The sequence below is a fragment of the Lepisosteus oculatus genome, chromosome 2 (genome assembly GCF_040954835.1).
Source record: "Lepisosteus oculatus isolate fLepOcu1 chromosome 2, fLepOcu1.hap2, whole genome shotgun sequence".
NCBI lineage: Eukaryota > Metazoa > Chordata > Actinopteri > Semionotiformes > Lepisosteidae > Lepisosteus > Lepisosteus oculatus.
In genome coordinates this window covers 3,072,793-3,087,930 of record NC_090697.1, presented here as the reverse complement: position 1 = coordinate 3,087,930, position 15,138 = coordinate 3,072,793, and the positions used below count along the sequence as shown (strand labels likewise).

The 15,138-nt window shown below is 37.8% G+C and overlaps 1 protein-coding gene across 4 annotated transcripts in view; it reads left to right on the top strand.

Annotated features, from left to right (window-relative positions):
- The first annotated feature begins 6,148 nt into the window (after positions 1 to 6,148).
- Positions 6,149 to 15,138, top strand: part of l3mbtl3 (L3MBTL histone methyl-lysine binding protein 3) — a 62,232-nt gene continuing 53,242 nt past the window's right edge. For 2 of the 4 annotated variants that reach the window (XM_069195953.1, XM_069195944.1), the window contains exons 1-4: positions 6,149 to 6,248; positions 8,534 to 8,658; positions 10,717 to 10,828; positions 11,847 to 12,000. In XM_069195953.1, coding sequence (XP_069052054.1) covers positions 8,557 to 8,658; positions 10,717 to 10,828; positions 11,847 to 12,000 — 368 coding nt within the window. In that variant the 5' untranslated portion in view covers positions 6,149 to 6,248; positions 8,534 to 8,556. Of the gene's footprint in view, positions 6,249 to 6,445; positions 6,722 to 8,533; positions 8,659 to 10,716; positions 10,829 to 11,846; positions 12,001 to 15,138 lie in introns of those variants that run through there. The other 2 variants (XM_069195950.1, XM_069195948.1) reach the window with 2 other exon arrangements.

Sequence of the window (15,138 nt, the reverse complement as noted above, 5' to 3'; positions counted from 1 at the left end):
GAGAGGGCTGTGAAGAAAAGCCCGGACCTGAGGCTGAATGATGCCGTACGCTCGGGCCAGGGGGGGCCACATGTCAGCAGCCAGAGAAGCAAGGATGCACTGGAACCGTGGGGAGCGAAGACATCAGAAGCAGCTGGAAGCACGAAGCACATTATGGCAACTGGTTGTTTCCATGAAGTGTGTAGAGATGGAGAAGAGAGAATAATTCTGAGCTGCCGCACAAAAGGGTGATTCGATCCCTTTTTAGGATATTTGTATACAAATTGCAGTCAAGTCCATTATATCAAGATTTTTTTAATGAAAAAATAACTGCACAATGTTGCACTGTAACGTACTGTACATATCTAGTGAGAGAAAATGCAGAATAGCACCATGTGTAACTGAACATCTTTATTCATTACAATTTCACTTCTTTTGGGATTCCCATTGCATAGTAGAAAGAAAGGCAAAAGAAAGGATAGACATAATAATAACAATTGCTTACACTTACAGAATATAGCGCTTTTCTGGACACTCCACTCAAAGTGCTTTACAGGTAATGGAGACTACCCTCCACCACCACCAGTGTGCAGTCCCACCTAGATGATGCGCCAGCAGCCATAGCGCTCCAGTACACTCCCCACACACCAGCACTCAGTGGGGAGGAGAACAGTGATGAAGCCAGTTCAGAGATGGGGATTATTAGGAGCTTTAAGAAGATGAGCTGTCAGTCCAATAGCACAAAGAAACAGAAGGAAATATGGAGACTCACACTGTTTTGAAATCACAAGGAGAGGCTTGCTTGGGAAAGGATGCGCATATACAGTAGGTACTTGTAAACAGACAAGAGACTGAAGATGGCAAGACCAACTGTTGGCAGATATGTAAAAAAAATAACGCTTTCCCATTTGGGTTTACTTTTAGATCAGCTGAAGTCTGTGGCCTACTGAGATGCTGGAAGTGTCTGTTTCTCTTGAAGCAAGCAGAAGAAAAAGAGGAGAGAGAGAGTCTTTATTATCCCCATGGGGGGAAAGTTGTTAAAAAATAAAAGACAGGCATCTCTGTACTCCGCTGGCTTGTACAGTAGGTCGTCAATTGAATCACGTTGCAGTAGCAAGGTGACTGCATGTTGGCCAGGATTATGGAAGGGAGAGGAATACGGTTAAGTTGATCTTTTCTACATCTGTGGCGTATACCGCCTTTATATTGCTTTTTATTGTCCGTGTCAGAATGTGCGTTTTACCATCTAAGTAGGATAGCAGGAAAGTCACTAATTAGTTAAAAGACCACATTGTTTGAATGCCAACACATACAGTAAGGAGAAGCCATGGAGCATGCCACAGTAAGGTCTGTCTCTGGCAAGGGCAAACTCTGAAGGTGAAAATGAAAAGTGTGTGTTTTTTTCTACTTTCATTTGGCTTTTTCTTTCAAAATAGTTGGACTTTCATAGCTTCCTGAGTCAGGTGTTGGGTATTCTCTGACTCCAATGAGAGCAAATGCTGAATGTGAAAACAAATATGCAAATGAGCAAACAGAAAATGTGATATGTACAGTTTACATAGGATGTGGGCAAGTTTAGGTTGTAGAAGTTCAAGTAGGGAGCTGCATCAGCATGTGTAGGCTGCAAAGGAACAGGTAAAGGTTTATTCCATGCTGAAAGGAAAAGAAAAGAGACACAATGTTATGGCTTTGGACTGACTACACATATTAAAAAAGCAGTTTCAATGCATAATCATACACAATAATATAACTGTAAAGATTACTGTTGGTAATAACTGCATGGAAAAAGCATGTGAGAGAAAAGGGAAACTAAATAAAAGGGGTTAAAAGTGCAATATCAGTGGGCTGTTGAGAAATGTTTGTGCTGGATTTCGTGAGTGCAACAGTGGCCCACACTCATTCATCGGTGCTTGTGACATCACTAACACCTGACAGGCCACCGCGCCTGTCTGGAGAGGCAAGCTAGGGCTGCAGCTTTTCCCTTTCAAACAGCACTTTGTCGTCTGTAGGGTGTTGAGGAGCTGGATATCCTCCAGCCTCCACAGTATGACAGACAAAAGTGCAACCTGCAAAAGCCCAGATGCACTGAAACCGGGATATCAATGCCAATGAGATAGACATCGACTGGAGACTGAATTCTGTTCTGTCTTCATTTTATTTCTGTTCTGTGGCTTGTAATCCAACACCCAGCACTACTGGAGACGATAAAAGAGTGGGAGAGTACGAGAGCACACAAAGGCGTGTCTGAGAAGTCTTTCCTCGTCCAGCCGGCCGCTAAGACATTCAAGCAAGCTGACCCATACACAGCCTGATGAAGCTCAGGTGATTAATGCAAAAGGGGGATAGGATAGTTTTGATTTGCTTCACTGGCTGCACTGTATGCAGCCGATTGCCGTTCTGAAGGAGAAGGCTGCGAAGGATGTTTCAAAAGGATACTTGGAGCTACCCATTTATAGAGGTTATGGAATACTCTAGCTAATTAAAAGAATGAACTGTGATCCGCAGAAAGCACTTCTAATTATCTTTACTTAATAAGGCTTTGTTTTAGATTTGGTTTTGGCAGCAAAACGAAAAAGTGGCATCACAGCGCTAAACAGGAATTTACAGTACAGGAAACAGCATAAAAAATGTGTAACATCGATAAAATATACAAAATAAAACTGAACAGGAATGACTGGGCTTGGAAAGATCATGGGACCTACAAATACAATTGAATCAGATGAACACAAAAAAACACCAGCCTATCTAATTGTTAATGACTGGATTGAAGCCTTTAAGTGATTATTAAAAACTAGTCACTTCAAATGCAAATACAGTGAATATGTCTAACAAATACATTAGCTAGACTGTTTACTGGATGTTCTATGAAAGCTTTTTGACATTTGAGATCTATAAAAACAGATCAATGATCGTGACTCTGGTATATTTGTAGGTGGTAACAGTAACATTGAAGTAACATTGATAAATATGCAGATGATGCAAAAGTAGGTGGAGTTGAAAATAAATTTCAACAATGCAAGTCATTTTTGAGGCACTATTTGGATAATCTGAGGCACTATCTGGAGAATGTTTAGGTACCTGTCAAAAGAAATTCAAACTAGATAAATGCAAGTTTGTGCAGACAGCTATAATGTATTGTCTAAGTAAAGAAAATTGTAGGTGGTAATGGACAAGAAGCGAAGGAATGAATGGAAAATATCTCAGATTCATGTTGACTCAATACTTATATATTCTAGAGAGTGCAGTAAAAATAGCAAAAGCAATAGTAAAATGGCTGGTAAAAATTTGGGTAATATACTGTAGTTAAAGGCATGTAATGTACCATGTAAATTTAAGGTCTCACTTTGAATATTTTGTTCAATTCTGCACACTGTAGAAAAATATTGCTATTCTAGATGCGGTAAAAAAGGACTACGTCGTGGTCTGGAAGGAATGTCATACTTGGAGTGATTAAGAGAGCTGTTTAATTCAGGTGTTCAAAAAGCTGAAAGGAATTGACCAAGTCAGTACAGGGAACTGTACGTCTTCAAGATTACCAACATTGTAAGGAACCTGGGACACAAGTGGAAATTAACTTCAGGAGCATATTGGACAGAAAAGTGAAGACACTCCTTTACATAGGGGAACTTGGGAGCCTGGTACAAGCTCCCTTGCCAAAATATTGAAGCTGAGCCTGTGGGATTTCTCGATGGAATTCTTGGCTCCTTATGCTACTGGCATCCAAATGTTGAGAATGGGTCGAATGGCCTCCTGGCATTAGTAACCTTTCTCATGTTATTACGTCTCTGCAGAGTTTCTTCTTAGAAGAAGAAGAACAAAGTCCAGCACAAAATGAATGTTCAATGTGATATCAAAAGCAGAATTGAATGCACATCACCAGATAAGAGCTCAGCACCATCGGCACATCACAGAGAATATTTTAGGAAGGAGATTCAAGCAGACACCAGTGAGGAATGGGGAACTGCTCAGAAGTGAAATCAAAGTTCAGATAATGTTGGAGTTAAAACATTTATACTTCATGAGGAATAATGTCATCCAGGAATCAGATGATTTATGAATGTTGATTGAGTAGTTCAAGTATAATAAATGACTTGGTATAGTATAATTACCCACCTGGTAAAGGAGCAGCCCAATGGCCATAAACATAGAAGACTCAGGATGCCATTTCAGGGGATTTAACCAGCAGAAAGGTGAAAATGGGATAGAGGAGAGACACATGAGACACAATGCAAAATACAGTACATCTTTCAAAGTAAAAATTGAGTGTGATAAGTAGGAAACATTGGGAAAAGATTACGATTTAACCTAGGTGAGATGGACTTCTTGTAATCCCTACTAAACGTCACTTATGAATTTCCATATGATATGCTGTATAGCACATTATACTGAGATAAAATAGCACAAATACTGTAAAACTACAGAGCAATTACCGTAAGCTGCAGTAAGGAGCAGCAGTTAGGATTGTGAAAGAGAAGGTCATATAGTACAGTATGTTCAAGTCCTAGGAGCAATGCTGCTGTAACACACTTGTGCTGACTGTACTGTGTGAACAAAACTCAAGAATGCGGGAGTCCATTATGTAGAAGAGGAATTAAGTCGCAACTGAATAAAAAGTGAATGTGCTTTTCCACCAGTAGATGAGGGAGAAATAGCAAGCCGGAGGTGGAATATTGCATTTCCCAAAAATCTTGATGATATTGTCCGTGGCTTGATTGTCTCTGTGGTAACTTGCTTTTACAGTATGTGCCACAGTGGAATAGTGCAAACAGCTACAGCTACATGTTCAACAGCCTAGGCTGGACAGAAAGACCCATTAGAGAACTGAGAAGATTAACAACAGAGTGTGGAGGACATCGTTTTGAGTCTTTTTCAGGAGTCTGTTATATACAGTAGCTCACTCTCCTGAAAGTGATCAGCATCATCTATACTGTGACCTTCTGTATACTTTGATGTGCTCCATTGTATAGGATAGCAGTGATTGATTTTAGCTAGCTAATTGAAGAAATTAGGAATGATTAAAGAGGAAAGATTAAAGAACAGCAGTGTTTTCTGCAGTACTGCACTGTACTGTATGTCCCATCACCTCGTGCACCTTACAATCTTAAAACAAACTGCCTTTTCCATGCACAACAGAGAAGTCAGGATTCAAAATATTGAATAAGGGACACTGAACAGCCATCTAGCTAAGTCACATGCCTGCCCTCTTTATCTTTAGTCTCTTTTCCACAAAAAAACTTCGTCTCTTAACAACATGCACTGACAGAAAACGCATGTAAATCTTAAAGAACCTACAGTATCTGGTTTCAAAATGTTTCTTTTTTGTTTAGCTGAACATGTTTTCAGATTTATCTTCCTCTGAAGGGGTTTAAAATACTACACACTTATACAGTACTGTATCGCTTGTTCGACCATTCATACTGTATTCGTGTACAGTATGTTTACACAAACAGCCAATACATTGATACTGGATCGATATGAGCCACGTTCTTTATCAACTCAAGAGGATATCTGAGCACCTGCTATAAAGAATGACTAAAGTGTTTTAATTTGATCGAATCCAGAGACAACGGAAAAAGCACCACTCAATATTGTAAATCAACATTATATTTACATAATCAAAGTGACACAGTATTTCAGCTTCTTAGTGTTGATATTTTACTTCGGGAAAAAAATACTTTCGTACGGATATTTTTTTTACGTTTCCGTGTCGACATTAATAAATCTTTTATTTATGTACAGCCTCACTTGCGTTCATTCATTCGTTTCGATGTATCCAGAAATAGATTGAAACGCTGCAATAAAGTCCAACGCATGACATATCCGAAGTTATACCTTTAGGTTGTAATAATTAGTCATTATTTTAAAAAAAAGACGATTACGTATAGTACGAATTATTTCAAAACATCTGATTTAATCTGAAAGGTTATTTTAAAGAGGGAATAATTTCCGCTCACTTACAAGCTAGTATATTTTGAGTAACAAAATGGTAACCGCTACTACTCATAACGAAACAAATAGAAATTTGATTTCCCAAGTGCTACATCTGCACAGCATAGTTTGCGATCCAATGACAACTATTTGTCTTGACGTCTCTTTGTTAAGGACAACAACAGTAAACTATAAGTAGATGAACAGATTTCGTATTTTTTAAGGCTGGCAAAACTTCGGTATCATGTGTTATAGGCTATTCTGCAGCTCTCGCTCGTCTCTCCGCTCATGCGCATTGAATGGTGTCTGAGCAATTTGTCAGTACTCGTGAGAGAATTTGGGTAAGAAACAGACAAATTTAAACAACAATACTTTTAAATCAATATGTTTGTGCAACAAATTCTTCCCTACAGTTAGGTGTACGGGACTATCTTTTACTTTCGTTTTAGGTTTGCCGCATTTTAATTAGCCTGAAACTTAGAAATAAAGTACAAATCGACTGGACGTGTCATCAATAATTTTAGCCAGGAAGAGGATTGAGTGTGATAGAGCATGAAATGAATTACACAATAAAATTACAATAAAAGTAGCCCAGAAAATTATTGCTTACGATGGAAGTCATTGTTGGCTCCCATTGTATTTTGCAGGAGACGACAATTTTATGATTTATTTGAACTCTTTGAAGAATAATGCCAGTTTTAGAGCAATTCCTTCCTCTGGGTGAGAAACAGCAGAAACTGGGCGCTGGGAGCAAGAGATAAAGAGGGCAAGAGATAAATATTTAAGCCACCATTTCTTTTCATTAGGCTTTATAGTAAGTAAAATTATATTTTTTTGTTTGAATGCAACGTGTCTAAGGGCCTGTGGATGAGAATTATATAGAGTATATTCCAGTTCCGCCATTTTGGGAAACTGCCTTTAAAAACACATTAAATAGTATCAGAGAAAAGAAAAGTGTTTATCAGCTACGGACCTCAGTTCAATGCATGATACGCGTCTTGCGTGGGCATGGACATCGGTAAATATGAAGCTCCTAGTTTCGCAAGTGAAAAGAAACAAAGTAATTTAATATTAAACTTGCGCTGAACTGTGTCTTATTCACCGAAAAAAGAAAAGTATTTGAGGAAGAGATCTAAAAATAAGTATAAAAAAATCCCCAATATCGAGGAAAGGAAATTGACAGCAAGATGAAAAGGAATACATGAACATGAAGTGTTTGTCTTTCGCTTATGCGTTAATTATAATAATGATTACCTTAATTATAAAATACATGAGTAATTTTATTATATTTGTCAGTTTTTGTGATGACAGTTTTTTTATTCTCTTCATTTTGGTTTTGCGTTACGTATCTCACACCTTTACCGTGAAATGAAATGAAGTCTGTTGAATTCGTGATCTATGGCCGTTATTGTTCCTGTACTGTACGTATTGTAATAAAACGCCTTGAGAAAGCGCGAAGAAAATGTAGATACTTTCAATATCATTAATGAAAACACATAAATCTAATAGAAGACTTCGACTTAGTTAGATATTGCTGTTAGTATTATTTTTTTTCATAGTTGAAGCAAATTTTAGCACGTTGTTCGCATATTATGAACCGTATATATGATAAATTGCATAACTGAAATTACTAAATAAAGGTGTAACGCACAAGTAATGGATAACCTTATGAATTTTATTGCTGTTTGATGAAAACAATCTTTTATGTATCATGAATTATGGTCTATAATATAGAACATTTGTCTCCATTTTTTCATTGTCATTTCATTGTTAAATTAGCTCTCGAAAGTTTCAAGCGCAGAATTATATTAACCTGGGCAATGGTGACCTCTAGCGGTGATAAATGCCAGCGTTTAGGTAATTTTGTCCTTTTAGATGAGCTGTTCTGCACCCATCATTAACAGGTTTGAATATACGTTATTATATACAAAAAAAATCATTGTCTCATTTCCCTCGAAAAAAAGGAAGAATTAAATTTTAACCTAAGGAATAGGACTAATTAGCATGAAAATGTGACATCAGAAAACTATACAAATCCAATTTATCCATCCATCTGTTTTGTAAACACTTTGTTCAGTTCAGGGTGACAGGGGAGCCAGAGCCTATAGCAGCAAACAATGGGCACAAGGCAGGATACACCCTGGATGGGACACCAGTCCATCACAGGGCACTCGTACACACTGACAATCACACCAGGGCCAATTTTCCCAGAAGCCAATTGACCTATCAGAACAGGATGGCTTTGGACTGTGGGAGGAATACAGAGGAGCCTATGATTGTGGCGGAGGCACATAACAACAATTAAACATTATTCCCTTGTAAATAACAAATAGAAAATTATAGATTTAAATCTAAAGACAGGCTGGGTTAAAAAAATCCCTGCATTTGTTTCATAAATTATTTAAATTGTGTTTTAATTGTGTAAAGCCTACACTATTTGCAGTTTTTGTCTTACTTCGCAAAATTAAAAACATGTTTACGATTAATTGCATAAGACCTAGAAAGAAGTTTTGTGAATACAGCGGCGCTTGGCATTGGTGCGATTTCACCTTTCTGTGCTGAGGGATCCAGGTCCCATTGTGATCTGTGGGAAGAGGCTGTTCATTTCCCAAATGGTGCTTTTCAGGGTGCTGTACTTTTTTAAAAGATATGGAAGAATCGCCTGCGAGTCTAGGAGCTCAAGACTTTGATGTTTACAGTGCAATGGACTGGAAAGATGGAGTTGGAACTCTTCTAGGAAGTGAGCTGAAGGTGAGACTGTCGGGACATCCAATTCAGAATGCCTAGTTTTTTTTAACTCTTGGATTTTGAATGCTTCGTTTTATCTAGTCTTCCTTTATTGAAGCATAATAAGTAACAATCATTTACTGAATGTTGTACAAATGTATGAATGGGAAGAAATATTTTGGCATTGTCTGTCAGAGACCAGGCAGGGACAATGCTAACCAGTGCAAGCAAATAAAACTGATAAAGGAGATCTAGCAGGTACGTCAAGGCCCTTGTGAAAGTTGAGATGGGTCACTGTAACAAGGAAATTACTAAAAGCAATGATGAACTCCTGGTCCATGTTATATTCTACTTACACATTAGCTCAGAATATATTTTCCCAGGAGGTGCTGTAGCAGCTTCAGATAAAGGGTCAGCCATAAGCAATTTCATAGTTTTACGTTTTTTTTAAATACAGTTCTCCGAAGACGTCTCATTTTTATGAACACAAAGGGACACATTTTCAGTACAATGAGTACTGTGTGATCAATGGTCTTCAGTAAGTAAAGGATTTCACCTTTGGTGAAACCTAACAGTTACATGTTTCACATTTTGGATTCAATTAATTAATTTTATTATTAACAGTATTTGTAGGGTATTGTAAGTTATTTGGCAGATTTGATCTTTTTATATTGTTTTTGTATTTTTTAGGTGTTAGTACTGTATACTTGAAAAAATACTCAAGAGTCTTCTTATGGTGTTCTCTAGTTATAAACTGGTGCATATACATTTTAATGTCTCTAATTTCATATACAACTTAATATTTTGCTTGAAACCTACAGTAAATGCTCAAACTGAAGACTTGTAAGATAAGTTACAGTAAATGTCAGTAAAATTAGGTAGAAAAAAATGTTAATTGCATAAGTATTCAGACCCATGAACACGATATTTGGTGGAAACAAATTGTGCAGCAAATATGTTTGGGCCCCTACCAGCTTTTCCCACTGGATGTGTGCAGTGTTTACCCGTTGGTCCCTTATGGACAGCAGTTATCAAGTCTTTCCACAGGTCCTCAATATGATTAAAGTCAGGACTTTTATCGGGCCACTTTACTTTCTTTTTCTTAAACCAGTGCAGCGTAGCTTTGGCCTTGTGTTTTGGATCATTGCCCTACCGAAAGGTGAGGTTTTTTGTCTTTCACAGACTGAAACAAGTTTTCTTCCAGTATTTTCCTGCACTTGACTCTGGCCATTTTTCCTTCAATCTTAAGAATCTTTCCAAACGCTGCTGAGGAGAAGCACTGTCGTAGCACCATGCTCAATTTCAGAGATGTTGCTGACTGGCTGGTGTGCTGTGTGGGTTTTGTGCCACATGTAACACAGTGAAATTACTGTGCACCAAAAAGTGACAATCTGTCTGCCTTGTCTGCCCAAAAGGTGGTTTTGCCGCAATTGTGCCTTATTCTTTAAGTGCTGGGATTTGAGCTGGGTTTGCCACTCTGCCACACAAGCCAGCTTTGTGAAATAAGATAATTGGGAAATGACTGGGATATTCATGATCGATGCACATTTTCTCCCCTGTCAGCCGTGAAACTCTGTAGTTCTTTCAAAGCTGGAAATTGGCCTCACGGTGGCCTCCCTTACCAGATGACTTTATTTCTGACTTTCTTTGAAAGCTGCTTAGTACGCATGGTTGGATTTTTGCTTGAATGTCACTACCTGTCCTAAGAAACGTACAGAGATAGTTGTTTGAGTTCTGAAACCATGTGAGCTATTATTATTGCACACAGGCAGGGGCCTCTCAATTAACTGTGAGGCTCATTAAGGTCTGTTTATACAGCTAAATTAATTTAGATTTGCTACAGCAAAGGGCTGGAATACTTATGAAGTCAGCACTTTTCTGTTTTTCTTTCATATGACTTATCTGTTTACTTCTATTTGTTTTTTTTGTGTTTTTAATGTGTGGACTATGTTGTATACTAAACAAATATTAATTACAAACTGTATGTGAAACAGTGTCACAGAATATCTACCTGCGTGTTGCTGGTTAAACTGTTTCCAATTAAAGCACTTTCGCTCTGTTTCAAACTTTTTCTCCTATTAGTTTCGTGTGAATGAATTTGGAGTTTTGGAGGTGATCAATGACGAGACTGAAGTGGAAAGTGTCAAAAAGGCACATGCTACAACAACATGGGCTGTACCCACTGCACAGGAAGGCAAGAGTGATGCTTAATATTTAAAAAATTTAACCATTTTCACTAATTGCCTGGATCTGGACCTATATGTTGCAGAAATGGTGATTTAAGAAATACCAGTGAAAGGCACTGAAAGCAAAACGTGAATGTTTGCTTGATTTGTGGTGTATTCTGTGACGTGCCCTGCAGTTACAGTAAATGAAACAAGAACTGCATAAACAAAGGAGGATCAAGAATATTTTACTGTTTTGAAAGGTGCTAGACTAATGAGCAAGAAAAAAGATGGAAAATTTCCTAGAGCGGGACATTGTTTTCCTATTGAAGTCTCCAAAACCACTAAGTCTTACTCATTTTCAATAACGATAATGTATTTGTAAACTAAATAGTAATAGTAAAGTCAAATAAAGTGAACATGAACACTGATAAACACTTTGTAAAATATATTTTTTTTACTATGATCCATTTACAAAAAAAGGTGAGCGACTTCTCCCTCACTTCCTTTCTTTGTTGAACTTTGTACCGTATGGTATCAAATTTGACTGAGTTTATTGACTGAGATTCATGTATTGAATAATACTTTGTTTTCAGAAACAGCTCAGTTTCAATTAGGAGCAGGCAACCTTTTCTCTTGTAATATCATTTAAATATAGGAAACAGTTTTTTTAATAATACCATCTTTGCCAAACACTCTATCCTAAATGTGTGAGAGAGTGTTTCCAAGGAAAAGCTACCAGTAGTTTCCAATGAAAACTGTGCCTTTGCAGCTTGTTAGTTAGGTTATAGTATTAAACACCAATTGTTTAAGGTATACAAAACTGAAATGCTGAGACCAATTCAGCGTGTGGAGTTATTCTTTTTTTATGCTTCAATTAAACATAGTTTACTAAAATATTTAAAGGTATTGTTGTATTTGAATTGTTGTTTTAAGTTTTGGTGTAGAGCTTTACAATTTTTAACCACTATTGTCACAGAGGTACAAAATCGGACTGAAAAACATAGGTTCATAGTGAAACTCATTTTACTTTCTACCTCTTTCTAGCTTTTTCAGAAAGTCGGACAAACATAAAGGAGGAAAGGCCAGTGACCAGAGGAAACCTGCGCTGTGCACACTGCCATCAGATTGGCTCACCTCAAGACTCTCATCCTGATGGAAAATTCTGCAGTGAGAAATGTTTGCAGCAAGCACAGGAAAAGTAAGCTGAGATGAGTGATTTTTATTGCTAAGGGACAATACTTACATTAGTCTTAAAGCAAGCCACCTTTCTTTGGATCATGAGTCATCATGCCCGTCTGGGTTGAAGCTTCAAGAGAATGCATAGGGATAGACTGCTGCACACCTGAAACTGAGGGCTGCCTATTTCCGACCGCAGGCAAACCAAAACGAAACGAAAAAATGTTAAGAGATTATTATTATTATTATTATTAATAATGGGCGAAATTTAACACAACAAGTGTAATAGTTATATTTAACATTTGTTTTAATTGTTATTAATTTTGGTACCTGTTGCTCCTATTGCTTTCATGAGCTCTTTTCAGTGCTGTTGTGTCATTGCTTTCTTTTTGGCACCAGACTGGTACAGTACTTACAGAAATCTTCCTAATGGCAGCACTCATGAGAAACATCATGAGCCTCTGATAATAGATCCATTCATTCCAGAAACAGATTTATTTCCAGAAACAAGAACAGCATATATAGTACAGTACAAAGGAGGATCAAGTATAATTTACTGTTTTGTAAGGCGCTAGACTAATGAGCAAGAAAAATGATGGAAAATGCCAATCATTTTTGGCATATAAAAACATTTAATTCCAAGCTTGTATGGTTTATCCTTTAATGTTCAATGTTTGGTTGTGGGAGCCTGGGACAAGCTATTCAGCCTCTTTGATGAAACGGATACCTTTCTTCAGGAGCCAGCTGAGATAGATCTTTGAATCAATCGTGATGTGGGCTGAATGACACCCTGTCATATGTTATATTTTTTACCTTCAGTTTTTTAGATTTTGACATGGAACATTTTAACATTTAAACGGAAGGATTTTAACAATGCAAGAGATTTCACCTTCCCCCCTCCTGAGTGGTCTCCCCTGCTCTCCCCAGACGCCACTGCAGTCACACCTGCGTCAGTCTATCCAGTCAGTCAGTTTATTCCAACTGCAGCTTTTCTCCAGATCCGCAGAGTCGTACCGCTGTTATGGCCTTATTCACCCTGACAGTACACGGGTATTATGTCTCTGCAGTATGACAACCATTGCAGTAGAGATTATGAGCTGGGGGCCAGATCTGTGCTGCAGTCAAACCAACAAGCCAGATTTTCCATTGACACTCCTTTGGTTGAAGTCATGAGTCCCTATTAAGTACTGTTGCAACACAACTGGATCCAGTGGTATGTTTCCTCCAGTAGTTCTGGACAGTTTGCGTGTCAGGTGATCCTAAAAGCTATTAACATCTGTGCCTTCCCAAAACATGTGCATGAAACTGCCAAGTTCGTTTCTTACCTTCTTATAATTTCTTACTTTTCTCCATTTTAGTTCAGAACTCACATTTTTACTAGTAAATGAGTATCTTCCTTTTTGACTCTCTGTTTTTTTTAACTCTCAAGTTACATCCATTCATGCTATCTAAATTTAAAATATTTGTGTACCAATAGGATGAGGTGAATAAATGAAAGCAATTTCAGTATCTACACCACAGACAGTCATGGCTAGATATTTAATTTTGTGGTTTCTGGATGTAAGAAGTACTCACACGATGCATCATGTTGCATGGTTGAGCAGGTGAGTGCTACATATCCTTGGCCCGGTATCACAGCTAATATATCCATTGTGTTTTTAAAGAAGAGCTGCCAGGAAAATATTCATCTTAAACTGGTTTTCCCTTGGAAGGTTTAAGACTGCCATGGCAACAGTGGTGGAAAAAAGCAGTTTTGCTTTTCAGCGTTACCCTACTTAGATAGAAGAGATAATAACACCTCAGTACATGAGAACATGGAGAAAGGATACAAATGAGATTTTGCCCACTTAGCTCATTTGGTTACTAGTGGCTAATTGATCCGAGGGTCTTATCCATAATTATAAGATTTGTTATCCTTAGCCATTTCTTGGAAGTAGACAGGGTCGGTTTTAAATGCACTGCCTCATGGTTTTCAATTCTGTCCTTTGGGTTGTGTTCCAAGAACATTTGGAAATGGCTGCACCTTAGTCTATGTCTGGGAATGCACATAGGAGTTTCTTTTCAAGTGCTCTTGTTTTATTGTCAAAACTAAACTTGATTTAGGCCTTATACAGTAGGTCCATGGGCAGTCCATCCATATAGGAGACTTAGGTGAGGAGGAGAGAAATTTTAGGAGAGAAAAAGGTTTTAAAAAACGAGTACAAAAAATGTAAAAGATTTTTAAATATAAATAAGAAAGGTGTCATTAATTAAATTTATGGGCGGGTATGCAGGGGATATGAATTATAATGAGTATAGACTGGCCATATCTTGAGTTAACATCTTTCAGCATTATGAATCCAGAATGTTAGCATCTGTAAGCGTTATTAAACCTTAAGTACTGTATATTGCTGAGTGTAATTATGAACTTTTCTGTCTTATAACTGTACCACATGAAGAGTGCAGTCACAAATTTGAATGTGGAAAGGTTATCTGCAAGAGCTTTTGCATGTGAAAGTGCTGTGTTGACAGAATATGAGCTGTTGCTAAATCTCCCTTCTTATATGCTCAAAAGCAAATGTGAATCTGTGTCCCTATTCTAAATAGACATCACCAAATTAGGATACAGCGTTTTGAGGATTCCAAAATAAAAGAGATCTGAATTGAATAAAATAAGGGAATGGCGAGCTCTCTTACACAAGGTTCAAATTACTTAACCAAAATCTGGTCTCCAAGACAAGAACAAGGTCTTTCCGCCTTTGCTTCGATCCTCTGTTTACTAGCCTGTGAGCTCATCTGCAACTGGGTGAACTGGAACTCTGTGTTTCAGGCACTGTAAACTGAAAACTGCAAACTGCAAAGCTTTTATAACCACTGAACTCAGTGACACAGTTGTTGTGTTGAGGTAAATTGAACCAACCCCAACTTTTTAATTAGTGTACCTATTAGTTTGCTCGTCAAGCAAGCAGGTATTTTAAGACATCCACTAGATGGTGCCAGAAACTCCTTTTTGAAAAGGGAACATAAAAATATGTACCGGTAGAAGTACAGTACATATTTAAACATAACCACACAGAGAAGTGTGGTCTAAACACTTTTTGTTATAAAAATTAATTAGTTCATGCATACTACTGGCAGGCCCCCAATGGGAGTACACATACTGCAGTTTGGGAACCACCAG